General features: G+C 35.5%; 3 protein-coding genes across 5 annotated transcripts; 2 read left to right on the top strand and 1 right to left on the bottom strand.

Moving 5' to 3' along the window:
• The first annotated feature begins 135 nt into the window (after window positions 1-135).
• On the top strand, window positions 136-1,417 carry LOC108820525 (GTP-binding protein SAR1B-like). The gene is made up of 3 exons (XM_018593485.2): window positions 136-360; window positions 569-700; window positions 974-1,417. Exons 1-3 carry the CDS (start codon window positions 232-234, stop codon window positions 1,292-1,294), a joined length of 582 nt encoding a protein of 193 aa, XP_018448987.1. The 5' UTR covers window positions 136-231; the 3' UTR covers window positions 1,295-1,417.
• A 68-nt stretch (window positions 1,418-1,485) lies between these two features.
• On the bottom strand, window positions 1,486-4,950 carry LOC108820512 (uncharacterized). 3 transcript variants are annotated; one of them, XM_018593461.2, is made up of 8 exons: window positions 3,765-4,950; window positions 3,495-3,647; window positions 3,268-3,324; window positions 3,108-3,188; window positions 2,902-3,021; window positions 2,300-2,407; window positions 1,986-2,070; window positions 1,486-1,877 (listed from the first exon to the last, which is right to left on the bottom strand). In XM_018593461.2, the coding sequence occupies exons 1-7, from the start codon at window positions 4,872-4,874 to the stop codon at window positions 2,032-2,034; spliced, it is 1,668 nt and encodes a 555-aa protein (XP_018448963.1). In that variant the 5' UTR covers window positions 4,875-4,950; the 3' UTR covers window positions 1,486-1,877; window positions 1,986-2,031. The 3 variants fall into 3 exon arrangements, 2 of the variants coding, with proteins under 2 accessions (XP_018448963.1, XP_018448964.1); XM_018593462.2 differs by having other exon boundaries at window positions 3,268-3,309; window positions 3,765-4,948; XR_001944310.2 differs by lacking the exons at window positions 1,486-1,877; window positions 1,986-2,070 and adding an exon at window positions 2,527-2,810.
• Window positions 4,951-11,656: 6,706 nt separating this feature from the next.
• LOC130498534 (kinesin-like protein KIN-14H) lies at window positions 11,657-17,531 on the top strand. The gene is made up of 17 exons (XM_056991976.1): window positions 11,657-12,108; window positions 12,425-12,630; window positions 12,896-13,039; window positions 13,523-13,768; window positions 13,858-13,929; window positions 14,019-14,087; window positions 14,166-14,330; window positions 14,443-14,524; window positions 14,618-14,713; window positions 14,840-15,016; window positions 15,090-15,196; window positions 15,274-15,452; window positions 15,539-15,954; window positions 16,042-16,205; window positions 16,286-16,468; window positions 16,557-17,002; window positions 17,085-17,531. The coding sequence occupies exons 1-17, from the start codon at window positions 11,985-11,987 to the stop codon at window positions 17,221-17,223; spliced, it is 3,015 nt and encodes a 1,004-aa protein (XP_056847956.1). The 5' UTR covers window positions 11,657-11,984; the 3' UTR covers window positions 17,224-17,531.
• Window positions 17,532-18,025: the final 494 nt, after the last annotated feature.

The raw sequence follows: 18,025 nt of genomic DNA, 5'->3' as shown, positions 1-18,025 counted from the left end.
ATCGGACGGTTCGAAGTTGTTCGATGACGCGAACGAGAATGTTTCAACCAATGAAAAGGCTCCACATCAAATCACCAGCTACCCATCATCCACGTGTTTTCATTCCTTTCGTATAAATGTGTCCGACACTACTAATTATTTCATTCACCCCTCGTCGGATCAACTTGATTATCACCGTGGTTGTTTCGTATTGTGTTTCTTCTCAATCAGATCCGAGTAGTTTGTTTGGTGATGTTTTTGTTCGATTGGTTCTATGGAATCCTGGCGACGTTAGGATTGTGGCAGAAAGAGGCGAAGATATTGTTTCTAGGGCTTGACAATGCCGGCAAAACTACTTTGCTTCACATGCTCAAAGACGAGGTTACTTTTTTTTTTGCCTTTAGCTTCATCTACTGTGGAGATTATGTTTCCTTTTCGGGTTTATTTGGCAATTCGACATCTAATTTACTGAGAACTTTGGGCATACGAATTGTTGTAATAGCCGATTGTGTGTTAGGACATGTGTAAAAGCTGGTCGGAACTCGGAATTAAACATGCTTAATCTTTATTTGTTTTGTTGTGTGTGCAGAGATTAGTACAGCACCAGCCAACACAGCATCCCACGTCTGAGGAACTGAGCATTGGCAAAATCAAGTTCAAGGCTTTTGACTTGGGTGGCCATCAGATTGCCCGTAGGGTCTGGAAAGACTACTATGCCAAGGTTTTATACATCTCTCCCTCTATCTTTTGACATAACAACATCATCCTAGTAACACCATAAAGACACCTTTTGTGTGTTTCTTACATCCCATTGAGTTCAGAAAAATTGGTTGCTTGTGCTGAGTCTTGAAAGTAGAGAAATGTATAGTTTAGATAGAAACACTCTTGGTTATGTTTTTGACAAATTGGCTGCCTATGCTGTAATCAAAATCATAAGCTACCTGTGTATGTGTCTATTTGCTGATACAATCTCTTTTTCTCTCTGTGTGTTAAGGTTGATGCAGTTGTGTACCTAGTGGATGCGTACGACAAGGAGAGATTTGTGGAGTCAAAAAGAGAGCTTGATGCTCTTCTATCTGATGAAGCCTTAGCTAGTGTCCCCTTTCTTATCCTTGGCAACAAGATTGATATTCCTTACGCAGCCTCTGAAGACGAACTTAGGTATCACTTGGGTCTCACCAATTTCACTACGGGTAAAAGCAATGTGAGTCTAAAAGAATCAGGTGTTCGTCCCCTTGAGGTCTTCATGTGCAGCATCGTCCGCAAAATGGGATATGGCGAGGGCTTTAAATGGCTATCTTACTACATCAAGTGAGTGGGAAACCAAACAAGCACGGTTTTCTGAATGAGATATCTCTCAATGTTTCCCTCTTTGAAAAGACGAACTCTTTCTCTCTTGTAGTATTATCTTCCAAGTTTTAATATATCTGATTAAGTAGAGGGTTGTGTGTTAGTAGTAGTACTCACGTTTGATTGCGAGCAGTAGTAAACACTATGACCTCAACGTTGTGTCTGTAAGCAAATGAAATATCATTATGATAAAAAAAACTCTGCTACTTGTCAGAATGGTACATCTCGCAAATGGTTCTTTGGCTTGTAGATTCCGGTCAAGTCTAATTTGGCTGTTCTTGTTGTTAAAACCAAACGCAAATAAACAACCAAAGATGAAACAATGTAGGGCTATTATACAAGAGTTAGAACCAAAATTTACAGAGGTTAGATCGGGCGATACGAGGAGGTTAGTAGATGCACCCACCGTCTCTTATGCTCACCTCTCAGGCCAATTTATAAGGGAAAACTTCTCCATCACTGGAGAGAGTTTTCATTCTTTCTCTTCATCCAGAGAAGTAACTATATAGTTTTACACATCTGTTTATAATTTAACACTGCAACACTGCCTGCAATAGATTAAAAAAAAACTCCATGTAAAAATCACAATGAGGAAATGGTATATGATTGCAAATTAAATGACTTGCTTTTGATCATTATTGAGAAAATGATTGTACCTGGGAAAGCTTAAGTTAAATACTGAATGACACGTCCGTCTGTTATTCAGGAAGGAAGAACAACCACCATTTCCTTCTTGAATAGCTGCTGAGTTCAAGGCAAAAAAAATACCAAGAAGTTAGATATGGAGTTTATCTATTATGGTCTCCTCAATTTACACGAGAGATTAGTTATGTCATTTTTACTCTTTAGGTTTCCTTTTCTTTTAGTTAACATTTTTTGTCGCTGTTACTGCGACCTGCGGGTAGCTGGACATTTCATTGCAAGAAATTTAAACATTTGATAGTAAGAAGTTATGTGAATGAAACTTTACCCTTTTAAAATGCTCAACTTCTTGCTCCAATTGTAATGTATCGGAGGTTTCTTCTGCTTGATCTTGAGAGCCAATCACCAAGGGTTCCTTGTTTTGTTGTTTAAGCACCTGCAAAACAACATAGCAAAGTGAAGATATAAGGATTAAGACGATGATGTCGACATCCATTCTAGCACCAGCAAGGAAATTGACTAACTAAGTTAGAAACTTTCATACTATTCAATTACCTAGGAAATAACTGACTGGTTGTAGAGGTTGAAATGCTTATCCTATGGGTTTACTCAGTGTATGTTTTAGTTCGAGTGTCTTAAGAGAGATGAGCCATGAATAGGATTACGGGTGGGCTAACTCTGTAATAATATTCAATAAACTCCTTTCTTGATGACTAAGGATCTTGTGGCCTCATATTGAACACAGCTGAAGCTAAAAATCTTTGATATGATAGTTTGTTGCTTTTCACCGCTCACTCTCATTGATTATACCAAATGCACGTCGATAAAGTTGTGATTTACTTAAAATGAACATGAAATGGTAGTGATGAGAAATTCCATGTCATTAAGACAATGGAATGGTGGGATATACAATGATAAAAGAATACTTACAAGTTTGAAGCTATTAGCAGATTCAAGAAATTCAAATACTTGGAGATCCATACTCTCACTCCGTTGAAGTAGAACAGATAATCGTATAATCAAGCACATGATAATGAACTTTCTCTTTGCCTAAAACAGATAGTATAAGGATCAGAGCAACAACATAAACAGGTTGCGTAGTTTGAACAAAAAAAACGAAATATAAGACGCATTACCTTCTCAGCGAAGTTCTTAAAAGGCGCACGATCAAGCTTGGGAAACTTCTTTCTTTGGTATCTCGTAAGCAATGCTATAAACTGAAAATCATGTGACCGGAATCAGAGAAACAGTAAAATTCAAGACAAGTTCCTCCTCCTAGCGGATTAGGTACCATACCTCGACTTCCTCAGCTGTGTAGCTGTAGAGATGATCTCCATTCTGCGAAAGAAGAAACTATTAATAAAAAAAGAGGTTAAAAGTAGACAATTGAAAACCCAAAAAAAAAAGGATTAAACAGATATGTAGATTACTACTCTCATCAATAAGCTTTGTGTGAATTGCTTTTCCAGCTTTATAAAATGCTACATTCAGTGTGCCTTTTTAACAGAGTTATATGAACTAACCTTGATGATATGATAAGACTGCTTATGATACCCTTTTTTCCCTGTGATGATTCCGATATTGTGTAAGAAACAAGCAGCTTGAAGATACTCAAGATCCTTATCATCTAATATGACATTAAAGTCATTGCACTTCCTCAAACCTACAAAGATCTCCTGAAAAATCATTCTCCTATCAAAATTTATAGAATCAAGAAAATGACCGTATCCAATGTGCAGAGAGATATATATCACAAGAGGAATATACGTCAAATCAATCTCTCACAACTATACCTTGGCGATGTTAGCACAGTGTATGGCATGATTCATTCGCTTTTTCCCATTGAGTCTCGTCGCAAGCCTCATGACCGATCTCCACCTCGCATTAGCATTCAAATCATACAATCCACCAAACGCTTTACCCAAAGAATCAGCAATCACACCTTCCGCCAACGCATACTCCGAAACCTCCATCTCCTCAATCCCCAGAGCCTCAAATATCTCCTCCAACAACACAGCCCCAGCTTCAATAAACTCCGCTCTCCTCCCAAAAAATCCTTCTCTCCTAATCAACTCCTCATCTCCTTCCCTACACAGCTTCTCCACAACACTACTCAACTCTCTCCTACCAAATCTCCAATCCCTCTTATACTCCCCTTCCTCCTCCTCGTGACACAAATCACTTCCGTAACCGCTGAAAACAGCGTTCTCAATCGCTCGAATCGTCCCGGAAGACCCCACAACAACCTCAAACTCACTCAACCTATCCCCTAACCTAGACTCATCGATCACGCCACGTATGTACTCCCTCATCATCTCCACCGATCCAACACCACCACCAAACATCTGCGTCAAATTCACATGACCTAGCTTCAAAGAAACCGCGAATCTCACCTCCCCGCGCTTACCTACAACGAACTCAGTAGATCCGCCTCCGATATCGATGCACAGCACCGACCTCTCGAACACAGGCAAAAACTGGAGCACGCCGAGGTAAACAAGCCTCGCCTCCTCTTCTCCATCAACCACGTCGATCTTTATCCCGACGTCGTCGAGGACAGCTTCCACGAACTGTCTCTGATTCTCCGCCTGGCGTAAGGCTTCTGTTGCGACGCAGCGGATCTGGCTGGGCGGGACGTTGTGGGAGAGGATGAGGGATTTGAATTTGCGGAGGGAGAGGATGGCGCGGGATCGGGATTGGGAGGAGATGGAGGTTGGGGATTCGCGGGAGAGGACGACTGGCTCCTTGAGACGCTCGACGGGGAGGAAGGAGGATCTGAGGGAAGGATCGGCGTGGACGATGAGGAGTTTGAAGGAGTTTGTTCCCATGTCGATGGAGGTGAAGAGATGATGATGTGGTGGTGATGGTAGAGTGGGGTTTGATTGCAGATTGGAGGAGTTCATCGTTTGATCTCTCCTTCTTTTTCTTCTCCGTTTGAACTGATCTCTCGTTCTTATTACTCACATGTGGACTTAACGGCTTAAGATTTTTATTTACTTCTCCAATTTTACTATGATATTATTTTTTCTTAATAATTTTAAATTTTGATTAGTTTTTCTTTTGTTATTTGTATTTAAGTTGGTTGTTCTTCTTAGTTACAGTCAAGACAAATAAATGATAGTAATGGAAGAATGAAAAGATGGCAAAGACCATTACATGTGTGGATTAAGTTGCAATACTGATGGTTCTTTTGTTAATACGACTCTGAAAAGTGGTGTTGGTTGGGTTTTACGAGATGATAGGAGGATGCTACCAAGGTTCAGTTCAAGCAACTAGAAGACAGGTTATGAACGCATTTTGAAAGTGAACTACATGCAGTTTTAATGATTACTAGATTTTTTTGACTCGTATATCCGTATGGATGTTTACTTTCGATAATTACATAATATTGATCTATAAAGTTTGGGATTTGTCTCATTTATAAATATTTGATTTTATAACCTATAGTTTTAGTATTGTATTATGGTTTACAAATCTTTATAAATACTTTAAATTTGTATAAAAGAAATATATAATGTATTTTGTGTAGATGTGTAATATGTAACATTAAATATTAATTCTATGCTGCTCCCAAAAAAAAATTAACTCTAGATGCAATATATTGAGATGGTGGTCTATGATGTTTATTTGATCTTTACTTTTTTAGATTTGAAAATTAACTGAATTATTATTTGATATCACCAAACACACTTGAGTTACTCATATCTTTAGTCATTTTGAGATGGAATATATTTGTGTTCGTTTTCAAGAGTTATTATTTGAGAATCAAATAGAAAAATAAACTAAAGTCTCAATCGATTCAAAATTACATAGATGAATATAAACATAATATTTTACCAGTCATCATGTAATTCATATGTATAAAAACAAATAAAACTTTGTGCAGAACATGTTCACTCTTTTCTTTACACAGATTCCAAAGTGTCGTATATATAGATTATGATTATTTGTTTATTATTTTCCTTACATATTTTGATTCTAAGTGGATTTAGAATCTGAATTTTGTGTTTTTATCTCTTAATTTACAGATTCAAAAAAGATAATGAAGGCTCTCTTTCTTATTGAGAAAGAAAGGACGAGGAAGAGGGCTCTAAAAGAAAGGATATAATGGAGTATGCGGCTAGGGAAGCTGAAGCTGAGCCCCTTATTCCTGAAATGATAGCTGCAAATCTATCTGCTATGGCTGCCTCTGCTGCTTCTTCTGAGGCTAGAATAAAGTCTTTCTCAGCTCAAAAGGCAGAAGTACTCGGGTCCTCTCAGAAACAGAAGAAGCACATGATCCAATCCACTGCAGAATTTCATGCCAAAAAGAGAGCTGAGGTTGCTAACAAGGGTGCCAAGATCCAAGCTACTAACAAGCTAAAAAAGGTAGCTTCAACCCAAGCAACATGAACACTATGTGTTTTTATTATGCTTATGTTTGCTTCTTTGAATCTTTTCCTTATAATAAAAATCTGAATTTTCGTTGCAATATTTAATGTTTTGAATTTCGTCTAGCGCATCAATGTTTTAAATTACTTTTAATTGATACTCTTGTTAGCCTCGAGAACAAATGATAATCCTCATCATGGCTATATCCTTTTTATTGTTTCAACCATCTTATCAATAGTAGTGTTGGCATTCACTAGGTATAACAACATATCAAGATTAATAAGATTAATAAAAAGATTTAATACAACATCTCTATCCATATATCATAACACTTGTAGAAACAATTACACTGATTGTTACTCAAGAAGGAAAAACAACCACCATTTCCTTCTTGAACAGCTGCTGTATTCAAGGCAAAAAAGAAAGAAAGTTACATATGAAGTTTATCTACTAAGGTCTCCTCAATTTACATGAAATGTAGGTTATCGTCATTTTTCAATCTTTAGGTTTCCTTCACAAATAATATACATGAAACTACAGAAAAATTACTTCACAAATAATATTCAATTTTTATAAAAAGAATAATGAGAGAACCTACTTGTTATTGTATGATTATGAAATACATGTTTGGATATTTTATCCCAATTCGAATCTGAACTGATAGAAAACATTCAAACTGAAATCCAAAGCAAAGTAGCAAATCTATCTTATTAAAACAGAAACATTCTATTGGACATAACATTTATTTTGTAAGTTTTTAAATTAAATACACATTTATACTTTATAGTTAAACATACATTAAGTTACTAATGTTCCTTTCTTTATATTATTATCCATGTTTCCAAACAATATACTTATTTCTTTATACTACTATCAATGTTTCCAAACAATATATTTTTATACTATTATCAATGTTTCCAAATAATACAATAATTAATCTTAGTTATTTTATATCTATCATTTTCTCTTTAAAATTTTGTAGAAACGTCATAATTTCATAAATTGCAAAATAGTGAACTTTAAAATTCCGATTATAAGATTGCAAATTATGAAACTATTACAATTTAAATCCAATTAGATTACATATCGGTCATCCATCAGTTCAATCGGTTAGTCTCGGGTTTTAGTAATTTTTTAATATGAATATTTTAAAAACATAAATTGAATTGTCAGATCTCCAAATTAACCGGTATAATCACAATCGGATTGAATTTAAAAATACTGATTTAAATGCAAAAATATTTTAAATACACACTCTTTAAAAATAACCAAAATATTTGTTAAATTATTAGTGAAATTTTTCATCGTAAAATATCCCGCGCTTCAAAAGCGCGGGTCAAAATCTAGATATCTAGTATATTTGAAATCCAAAGCATTACTTGAATTCATCATAACATATATATATTAACGTAAACATACATCTCTTAGCTTCTCTTCGTTGTAGTCAAATCTATCTCAGTCGTAGTGATGGAAATGGGCCGGAGATTGAAGGTATTAGTTTGTACATCTCCCAAAATAGTAATCTTGTATGCTAATATATTTTTTTTGTATGCTAATATGTTGTTATTAGTTTAGAGAACAAAATGGATTGTCTTTGATATGATCCGTATAGACCTCTATTTATACGCGTATTTCATCCTGTCAATGTCAACTTTCTATATATTTCATCATATGTAATGATATAACCCTTATTCTCAGTTGCTTGAGAAACAAGAAATGAGTACCATTAGACAAATTTAAACTAAATATATTTTAGCTTTTACCAGATATAATCTACGTTGCAAGTGGTTGAGCGTCATATAATGCATGTGTTGAATCGAGTTTTTTTTTGTTTTTTTAAGGCGCACAAATCGAATCGTCAATTCTATTCAAAAAAAAAAAATCGAATCGTCAAAATGAAATGGAAAATACGACGAAGAAAGAAAAACAGTATTTGAAAATCATATATGCCAATTTTGAAAGTCTTAACCAAATACTGGTTCCGATAACCAAGGGCCTCATTGAGTTTCATACGCAATTGATATTTGAATTATATTCATTTTTGATACTTTTTCAAAGGTTTACCATTTATTTTCAATTATTATAAAAATGTCAGTGTTGTCGGAATATTAATTTGTTTGGTAAGACGCAAACGTGCTGTGTCTTGACTTAGGGGCTGACTGGTTTTTCCGCTACCACCTGTAAACGCAGCTTTTGCGGTTCATAGCGGTTGTTGGCGTTTCGAAACAATCACTGAAAATGCTACAAATCGTTTCAAACCGCTCTGAACCTCTTAAAATCAAAAGCTGGTTCCAGCTAGCGTTTGCGGTTGCGGGCGGTTGCGGGAGAGTAAATTTTTTTCTTTAAAAACAGAATAAATAAAATAATACTAAAAATATCCAACAAAAATTTTCAATTGAAATAATAGAAATTGTAAAATGTATTCATATTATATTTCAATTTATATTATAAAAATTCAAAACTAAAATATTTTCTATAAATTTTTAAAATTGAATAATATGATTTTATAAATATAAATTTTATATTTATCATATTATTATGATTTTTAATATTTTTATAATTACCTAAAATGTAAATATTGTTAAATTATTATTTAACAGATGTTGCATTTGGTAGTTTACCAGTCATAAGAATTCCGCAAACGCAACAATTTCTAACAGCTGTACCAGTCGTACAAATCTCTAGAAAACGCTTAAAACCGCAACTATCCGCACCCGCAAACTCCCGCAACCGCAACCGCAACCGCTGCGGTTACACCAGTCAGGCCCTTATTCAATCCGTGGATTGGAGACTTCGAGCCGCTTATGCAATTTTACCATCAATAGTAGTGTTGGTACCTAACCGAGCTTAATATTAATTGCAATGCAAAAGAATTATCTGTGAGTTGTACGATCGTAAATTGTCTTAACTAAACACTAGGTATAATAGCATATCAAGGTTAATAAGATAAATTAATTAATACAACATCTCCTTACGTTCATTCTAGTGAAAATATATTTTTGGTTAACAATATAAAATGAATTTCAAGGCTTATTATAAAGAGAAATTGCCAAAAATACCATTTTCATAGTACCACTTTTCATGTTTACCCTAACCACTTTTACCACTACTTTTAATGAAGGGTCTAGATTTAAAGGTTTAGGATTTAGGGTTTGGATTTGATGTTTTAGGGTTTAAGGTATATAGTTTAGGGTTTAGAGTTTAAGATTTAGGGTTTAGAGTTAAGGATTTAGGGTTTATAGTTTAGACTTTAGGGTTTAGGGTTTAGGATATTGAATTTAGGGTATATAGTTTAGAGTTTAAGGTTTAGAGTTGAAGAGTTTGGGTTTAGGGTTTAGAATTGAAGGTTTAGGAACTAGAATTTGGGATTAGAATTTTGAAAAACATATAAAAATAAAGATATAAGAGTCTTTACCATTTTAATAAATAAGGTATTTTTGAAAATGTGTCTTTAGTGGTGGTAAAGATGAATAATTGTATCTTGAAAGTGGTATTTTTGAAAATTTCCCTGTTATAAACTGAAAACGTAACTAAAAGGGCATCCCTAAAGACTTATATTTGCAAGATGCTTCTGATCTTTTTGTTTATTTATATCAATGCCTATGTGTTTGATGGCATCATGGCAAACTTTATTCTTTTAACTTACTGTTTTGTGAAAAATACTTAGATCAGAAAAAAAAACTAGATCAGTGTCCAGTTACTTGGATCCGTATGTATTTTACTACAAACTAGAATAGTACCCGCGTTAAAACGCGGAAATTTTTACCAACCGATAAAATTATGTATAAATATTTGTACAGTAGGTTAATTGGATATTTATTTTACTTTGTCTTGAATTCATAATTTGTTCAGCACTTTTTGAAAATATATTAATAATTTGTGGTTATTATTGAACCGATGCTCTTTTGATTTGTGGAACTATATCTTTATTTATTAGTTGATCTATTTTTTATTCGAATTTTACATACAGATTTATTATGATGAAACAAATAACTAACGTTAAATTATTTCTAGAAAATATAATTGATTTTATGTTTTTGTGTTTAACGATTTAACAACCTCCACAATATGTGGTAGCAATACATATTTATGACCCAATTAATATCTTACATTGTTAATAGATTAAGTAAATCAGTATATTATATAATGAGTAGAATTAGGAATAGGTCCAAATTTAAATGACAACATTTAGTAGTAGATAAAAAATAGGACTCTAAATTAATAGATTAGATGTAACCTCTATGTCTTTCACTGTATTCACGGCCCACAACATCGATGACATATATACAATTATTTACATAAGGTTGCCAACTGGTGCTAAACTAATCCTGAAGGCTGAAACTCTAAAATTCCAAATATTAAACGGTAGCAACCTCTATAAATTCGTGGTAATACGTGTATGTTTTCCAATTTTTTTACGTCTATACATACATTAAAGAAATAATTATATTGACTCATTTTCTGAATGAGTTGGTATCATGTTCAATAAAATATATAACAAAGAGAAAGTATTGACAAACAAACAGTGAGTCTACAAGAAATTTCAATTAATGGATAATTAAAAGGATCGTTTTCCAAAAGATGTGGCTACGATCATCATCAGCAAAACTTTTTTTTTTCTTTTGTATTTCTAAATATCTTATTTCTGGTTGAACGAATTATGTCTTAGTTCTTTGCATAAATTTAAAATAAATTCCATGCCGGCCTTTAATTATTTCTGGGTATAAAACAATCTAATCATGATATCATGTTTATTGGCCTAACAACATATACGCAAAAAAAAATAGTTATACAAAATAGCTATAAAATTCTCCTTTAGTGATAAAGTCAAGTTTACGATTAAACATCGATCAAAATGCTCTGTATCGGCAGACGGCGGTATACATATATTCTATAGTGATAATAGTCTTTCTTTAACTTTTGTATAAAAAGTTCAGATTAAACACAGTTACTGTTAACATATATACATATTTTCCTATATATCTAACATACGCGTATTGTTTTTTTTTTTTTTGAACATTATCTAACATACGCGTATTGTTCTTAGATTTATATGATAAAACAATGACATTAGTGCAAATGATTCGGATACAAAGATTAGTTATGAACATTGATGTTTACAGATCTTTTGAAAACATATTTAGAGGATGCGGAACTTATTATTACCATTATGGTAGATGGTTGAAATTAAATATACGGAATATAAATTCTTTGGTCTAAATATCTTTTCACCACACCTATATATATCCGTACGTATTAAAAATTTAAAATACAAGGATTTTTAATTTTATATTGAAATTGTCCATCTATAGAAACCCAGGAGACTCGGAGCCTCTTGGTTCATGCGTAGCTCTTCTTCTTTTGTTTTTGATCTTACAAGAAGAAAAAAAAAGAGAGAGAGAGATAGGTTACTTTTTTTTCCTCGAATATTCTCACTTTCCTCATATTCTACACATAAGTGAATATCCTTCATTGTATCTACACAGCTTTGATTTTTCTTTGGTTCGGTTTTAGAAAAGAAAAGTCCCAAAGAATTCAAGATTTTGATTTGTGAGATTCTCTAAGTCGGAACTCAGGAGTTGAATTTGGAAAGTTAGAAGAGGTATCGTGTTGATCAAGCTAAAAGCATTGATTGTTTCTTAATGGCGACGGAGCAACAAGATTCACGACTCTGTTTGGCATCGATCCTGGAGGGTTTTATCAAAGAACGAAACATTCGAGTTAGCGTTGATGTTGATTCCAGTTCCAAAAATCCGGATGAAACTTGTACGTCCCCTGTTCCTTCTTTCTGTTTGCTTCATTCGATTTTCTGAAATTAGGGTTTGTAATCGATCATCTAACCTGGGACGATTCTTGTTTATGTTTGTTTGCGTATGATCTTGTTTACTTCTGTCATTCTCGAGCCATAAGAAAAGTATGAGACTATCATGAGCTTCTTACGTGGTCGAATATGAAGAGTCTTTACATTTCTTGTTTGACCTAGATCATCATGAAACATATGACTTTCGTATCCAAGATGATCAGTCTATCAGAACCCTTTATTTTCTTCGACTTTTTATATTCAATTTAATTACTCAATTAGGTGTAGTTGGAGGAAGAGATTTGCCAGCAGATCCTTCAGACTTGAAAAGGAATGAAGCAGCAAGATGGATAAGACACACGCTTGGTGTAGTTGGAGGAAGAGACTTGCCTGCAGATCCTTCAGAGGATGACTTCAGAATCGCATTGAGAAGTGGCATTTTGCTCTGCAATGTCCTCAACAAAGTTAAACCTGGTGCTGTCCCAAAAGTATGTCTTACTATTTGCATATGTTTTTTCTTCAATTTTACTATATGCTTTTTTTTATTTAGAGAATATTTTTATTGTAAAGACTTTTGGTAGACCTCTAGGCCTGCTTGTGTAAAGTAGTGCAAAGCATGATTAGTACCATTTTGTGTTGTATTCTTAGGTGTTTCAGAAATTAATATTTTAATAGCTGATGTTTTTTTTGTGATTAGGACTATCTATCCTCATGATCTCAGTCTTTGATTCTGTGGCTATGAAACTTACACAGGTCGTTGAAGCTCCAAATGATCCTCTTGTTAACCAAGAAGGTGCAGCTCTATCTGCATTTCAGTACTTTGAGAACCTTCGGAACTTTCTTGTGGTTGTGGAGGAAATGGGTATTCCCACATTTGAAGTCTCCGATTTTGAGAAGGTAATCAGAACAAATCACAAGCTTCATAGAACCCTATCACGAATGATTATAGTAACTAGTGTTACAGATGAGGCCTAGTAGTGAAATTTGCAAGAAAAGTAGGCTTGATGTCTATCTAGTATAGAGTTAGGTAAACCAATAGTCATCAAGACAGATTGACCTACCTTGCCGGAGGGGCTATCTAGACAAAGCTAAAACGGTCGGTCTCGTGCTTGAAACGAGCTAGATTTCCATCATTTGGTACCATAAATTGCAGACACATCGATGGCATAGTCGTGGTGGGGTCGTGGTGAGACCACCACTAGTGTTGGAAAGAGAAATAATAAGCTATGTTAAAAACTGTATTTTTTTCGTAGCTTGGCTGAGTAGCGTTAATTTTTTTAATGATTAGAAATTTAGCATTTTAGTAATTAATTACAGCTGGACGTTAAAAGTTTATTTACACTGACACAAAAAGTATTTTTGTGTTTGATGTGATCCCAGGGAGGCAAATCCGCAAGAATAGTGGAGTGTGTCTTGGCTATCAAGTCATACCGCGAGTGGAAACAGAGCGGTGGAAGCGGTACATGGAGATACATTGTGACTTCGAAACCAACCACGTTTGGGATCGCAAAACAATACAAACGCAAAGACTCGGAAGCACCTGTGGATGCAGCAGTCACAACAAGTAGCCCTTCTAACACTCCACCCAGTGAACAAACTCTGTTTGATTCTAATACCGAAAATGGAGTTAGTGACCTATCCCAATTCATACTACAATCATATACTACTGCTTTGAAGTTAAACTAATCTAAACCTACATTTTTTTTCCTTTTTAGGGAACTGCCAGTTCAATAGATGCCATTGTCCGTGCGGTTTTTTCTGATAAGAGTAAAGAAGAAGTTCCCAGTGTAAGCATTAGTAACATTACAACAGTTCTTTTACTTAGCATATGACAAATATTCTACTGAAATATTGCTGATCTTGTTTACTTCCACAGATTGTGGAAGATATGCTGAAAAGTGTCATGGTGGAATATGAACGTAGATTGGCTACACAGAACGAATTGGTAAGTAATCTGCTAGTTATTTAAGTTGTATCAAGTGTATTATATGTCCCACTGGTTTATACATTACATGTTTTTCAGTACAAAGAAGAAGATGTGACAAAGACGGTAACCAACAACATGGAAACTTCACAAGCTAATAACGCCGAAGAAACTAAAGTCCAAGATCGTGACGTCTACGTAATTTCAAAAGACAAAGCCGAGAAGCAACAACTGATTATCCATAGACAGCAAACTCAGACTGAGGTATACACTCCATTGAACACTTACAGATGCATGTGTCTTCCTGTTTATGTTATCAAGAGTTTGTATTATATATATTTACTAAGATACATGTATGTGTTTTACATTATCTCAGGAACTGAAACACGATATAAAGGCTGTAAAAGCAGGTCTTAGTCACTTGCAGATGAAATACCAGCAAGAGTTTGCAAGTTTAGGTGAAAACAACAACCCTATAGATACTATAGTACTTTTTTACAATCTTTATTGCAAAAAAACTAACTGCTATTTCGTTTTTTACTTGGTGTTAGGTGAGCATTTGCGTGGACTTGCGTATGCAGCTACAGGATATCAAAGAGTTCTTGAAGAGAACCGGAAACTTTACAATCAAGTCCAGGACCTTAAAGGTAAACACAGTACTACATAATGCTACAAACTACCTCAAGCAGCTTGTCTCGAGATGAGATTTGCTTAAATGACTAGAAGGTTTCAAAGAGTGAAGCTTGTGTAAAGTCTAATGAGTATTGTAACAGGGAGCATACGGGTTTATTGTCGAGTGAGACCGTTCTTGCCTGGACAAACAAGTGCCTTGACCACAGTGGATCACATAGAGGAGTCAACTATATCAATTGCTACACCTTCAAAGTATGGCAAAGAAGGTCACAAGTCATTCACCTTCAACAAAGTGTTTGGACCTGCAGCATCTCAAGGTAATGATGCATTTGTGAACACTTATTGGATTCATCAAGAATACTAACGTTTTAATAACTTTGAAATTTGTAGAGGCGGTGTTTGCAGACACACAACCTCTGATAAGGTCTGTTCTTGATGGTTACAACGTTTGCATATTTGCTTATGGTCAAACAGGATCAGGAAAAACTTTCACCATGGTAAGTTTCTCTCAAGTATCCATCCAACTAACTTGTAATAACTTTCACTCATCATTTGTAATTAATTTTCTTATCAGATGGGACCTAATGAACTGACTGAAGAGAGCTTAGGAGTAAACTACAGAGCACTGAGTGATCTCTTTCACCTCTCAAGTGTTAGAAAAGAAACGTTTTCGTATAAAATCTCAGTCCAGATGCTTGAAATCTACAACGAGCAAGTCAGAGATCTCCTTGCTACTAATGGCCAAACCAACAGATATCCTTTTCTTAAAGACTTCTTCTAATGCTTCGTTGCATGATTCATTCTGTTTTTCTTTTTACTTTCCTTGACTTGTGGAACACGTTAGAGATCCGAAACAGTTCACAAGATGGAATCAACGTCCCAGACGCCACGTTGGTCCCAGTCTCCACAACTTCAGACGTCATTCACTTGATGAATCTCGGTCAGAAGAACCGTGCGGTCAGCGCCACGGCCATGAACGACCGTAGTAGCCGCTCTCACAGCTGTCTGACGGTCCACGTCCAAGGAAGAGATCTGACGTCAGGAGCCACGCTGAGGGGCTCGATGCACTTGGTTGATCTCGCTGGAAGCGAGCGGGTGGACAAGTCTGAGGTGACCGGCGACAGGTTGAAAGAGGCGCAGCACATCAACAAGTCTCTCTCTGCTCTCGGAGACGTGATTGCGTCTCTCTCTCAGAAAAACAACCACATCCCTTACCGCAACAGCAAACTCACCCAGCTGCTCCAGGACTCGTTAGGTAATAATCATTATAAACATTTATAGCCATTTCATTTTTTTTGTAAACCAAACTCCATTTGAAGTATATAACATGTGTTTTGTGCAGGAGGACAAGCGAAAACGCTCATGTTTATACACATTAGCCCTGAAGTAGATACTCTGGGAGAAACACTCAGCACCTTGAAGTTTGCAGAGAGAGTGGCTACGGTTGAGCTTGGTGCTGCTCGTGTTAATAAAGACACTTCTGAGGTTAAAGAACTCAAAGAACAGGTCATTTTCTACAACACAATATTGTCACATTATTTACATACATTGTCCAAATCACTAAACGTTGTTATTTTCTTTTTTAGATTGCTAGTTTGAAACTTGCACTGGCGAGAAAGGAAAGCGAGTCAGATCAAACAAGAGTCCTTACACCTGATAAACTCCTGAGAAGAAAGTCACTTGGTGTCTCTAAATCAGCAAACACAAGACAGTTTCAGACAAAACACAAGCCATCATCAGTACTGGTTGATGATGCCAACAGCATTGAGGTAAAAGGGAACAACAAAACTCTCTCACACAGCAACCACAACCACACTCACATTGAAACTCATAATGTACAGTGACATTTGCTTGCAGGGTCAAAGCGACTCTGCATCGAGCGTTGACTTACAAGGACTAGTTGGTTCTTCACCACCTTCGTGGAAAAGCCCCTCTACAGATGGGAAAGACCAGGAGGAAGTGGAGATTAGGGAATGGGTTGATAAACACGAAGACGAGATCACGAGATCACAAAGACAGCTCGATAAGAGAGTGTCTAGCTTGAAACGTGAACCGTCATTACCACGAAGCGTGGAGAGCAGGAAAGGCAATGTAGTAGATAAAGCTGGGTTTGAGGTGAGGAAGATTCCGTACGAAGAAGAAGCGAACGAGTCTGATGAGACGGCGACGAGCGATGGGTCTCATGAGTCGTCTAACATGATGTGGCAGTTGAATGTACAAGTGAACGTGCCTAGAGCAGCTGCTTCCTCTAATGGCTCGTCCGGTTCATCAACTAAGCTAAAGAAGAGTCTAACAAAAACCAAGTGAGTTTTATTATTATTATTATTATTTTAGAAATGATTTTTGGAATGTTTTTTGCTAAAATGTTGATGATGATGATCTCAGGAGTATGATACCTTCGCTTATACCGGCGCCTACGAGGAGACTATCGCTTGGGGCAAATAGTTCACCAGGACAAACTTCCTCGTCAAGGCAGAGTAGTAGTAACACTTTAGTTGTGAAGAAGAGACAGAATCCCAAGTAACAATGATAAGAGAGACCAAAGGGCGTTACAAACATTTTGGGCCTTTTTTGTTTTGGTTTTAGCGAGCCCATTCATATGTGGTGGTCATATATGTATACATGCCATATACGAAGAGTAGAAGAATACGTGTGAACCATAGGTTATATACTTGGGTATGTTTTTATGTTTGTTTTGGGTGGCATTTTGTAGAGAGAAAAAAAAAACTTGTGTTCGTTCTATGGGGTTTTGTTTGATTGTAAATTGTGATTGATTGACAAATATATATTGTATACTACTACTTCTCAAGACATTATTACTTGGCGTTCTGTTTGCGAAAAGAATAAAACACTAATATGCATTATTTTTTTACTATGGGGTTTTGTTTGATTGTAAATTGTGATTGATTGACAAATATATATTGTATACTACTTCTCAAGACATTTGTTACTTCCCGTTCTGTTTGTTAAAAAAAAAAACACTAATATGCATTATTTTTTTACTAAATGCACCAGTTGCATATGGATTCGTAAATGTATTTTGATCAAAGAAACTAAAGATTTGTAGAAAAAAGTGTAGCAGTTTAACAAAAAGTGATTAGTACTATCTGTTTAGCTACTTTGATATAAGAAGTGAATTATTATTATTCTTGGAGGGGGGAGTGGAAGTTTGACTCTAAAATGGATGGTGATGTAAAACTGCTCCAAGTAAAAATAGTCAAAACCCGAAAGAAAAAAGAAAGTGTGGATTGGGTTTGTCGTCGCTTTTAGGGGTAGTTTCGTCATTCAAAGGATGAAATTAGCTGTCTCGAACACCCGCGTCGCTT

Source organism: Raphanus sativus, chromosome 8, assembly GCF_000801105.2.
Source record: "Raphanus sativus cultivar WK10039 chromosome 8, ASM80110v3, whole genome shotgun sequence".
Taxonomy (NCBI): Eukaryota; Viridiplantae; Streptophyta; class Magnoliopsida; order Brassicales; family Brassicaceae; genus Raphanus; species Raphanus sativus.
The sequence above is the reverse complement of the archived record's forward strand: the minus strand, read 5'-3'. Positions and strand labels throughout refer to the sequence as shown.

Coding starts and splice junctions, on each gene's coding strand:
- LOC130498534 (XM_056991976.1), top strand. CDS start 11,985: ATGGCGACGGAGCAACAAGATTCACGACTCTGTTTGGCATCGATCCTG. Junction 12,109..12,424: donor CAAAAATCCGGATGAAACTT/GTACGTCCCCTG, acceptor TTACTCAATTAG/GTGTAGTTGGAGGAAGAGAT. Junction 16,206..16,285: donor TTAAAGAACTCAAAGAACAG/GTCATTTTCTAC, acceptor TTTCTTTTTTAG/ATTGCTAGTTTGAAACTTGC.
- LOC108820512 (XM_018593461.2), bottom strand. CDS start 4,874: ATGAACTCCTCCAATCTGCAATCAAACCCCACTCTACCATCACCACCA. Junction 3,022..3,107: donor TTAAGAACTTCGCTGAGAAG/GTAATGCGTCTT, acceptor TATCTGTTTTAG/GCAAAGAGAAAGTTCATTAT. Junction 2,408..2,901: donor CTGCTAATAGCTTCAAACTT/GTAAGTATTCTT, acceptor GTTGTTTTGCAG/GTGCTTAAACAACAAAACAA.
- LOC108820525 (XM_018593485.2), top strand. CDS start 232: ATGTTTTTGTTCGATTGGTTCTATGGAATCCTGGCGACGTTAGGATTG. Junction 361..568: donor TTCACATGCTCAAAGACGAG/GTTACTTTTTTT, acceptor TTGTGTGTGCAG/AGATTAGTACAGCACCAGCC. Junction 701..973: donor GGAAAGACTACTATGCCAAG/GTTTTATACATC, acceptor CTGTGTGTTAAG/GTTGATGCAGTTGTGTACCT.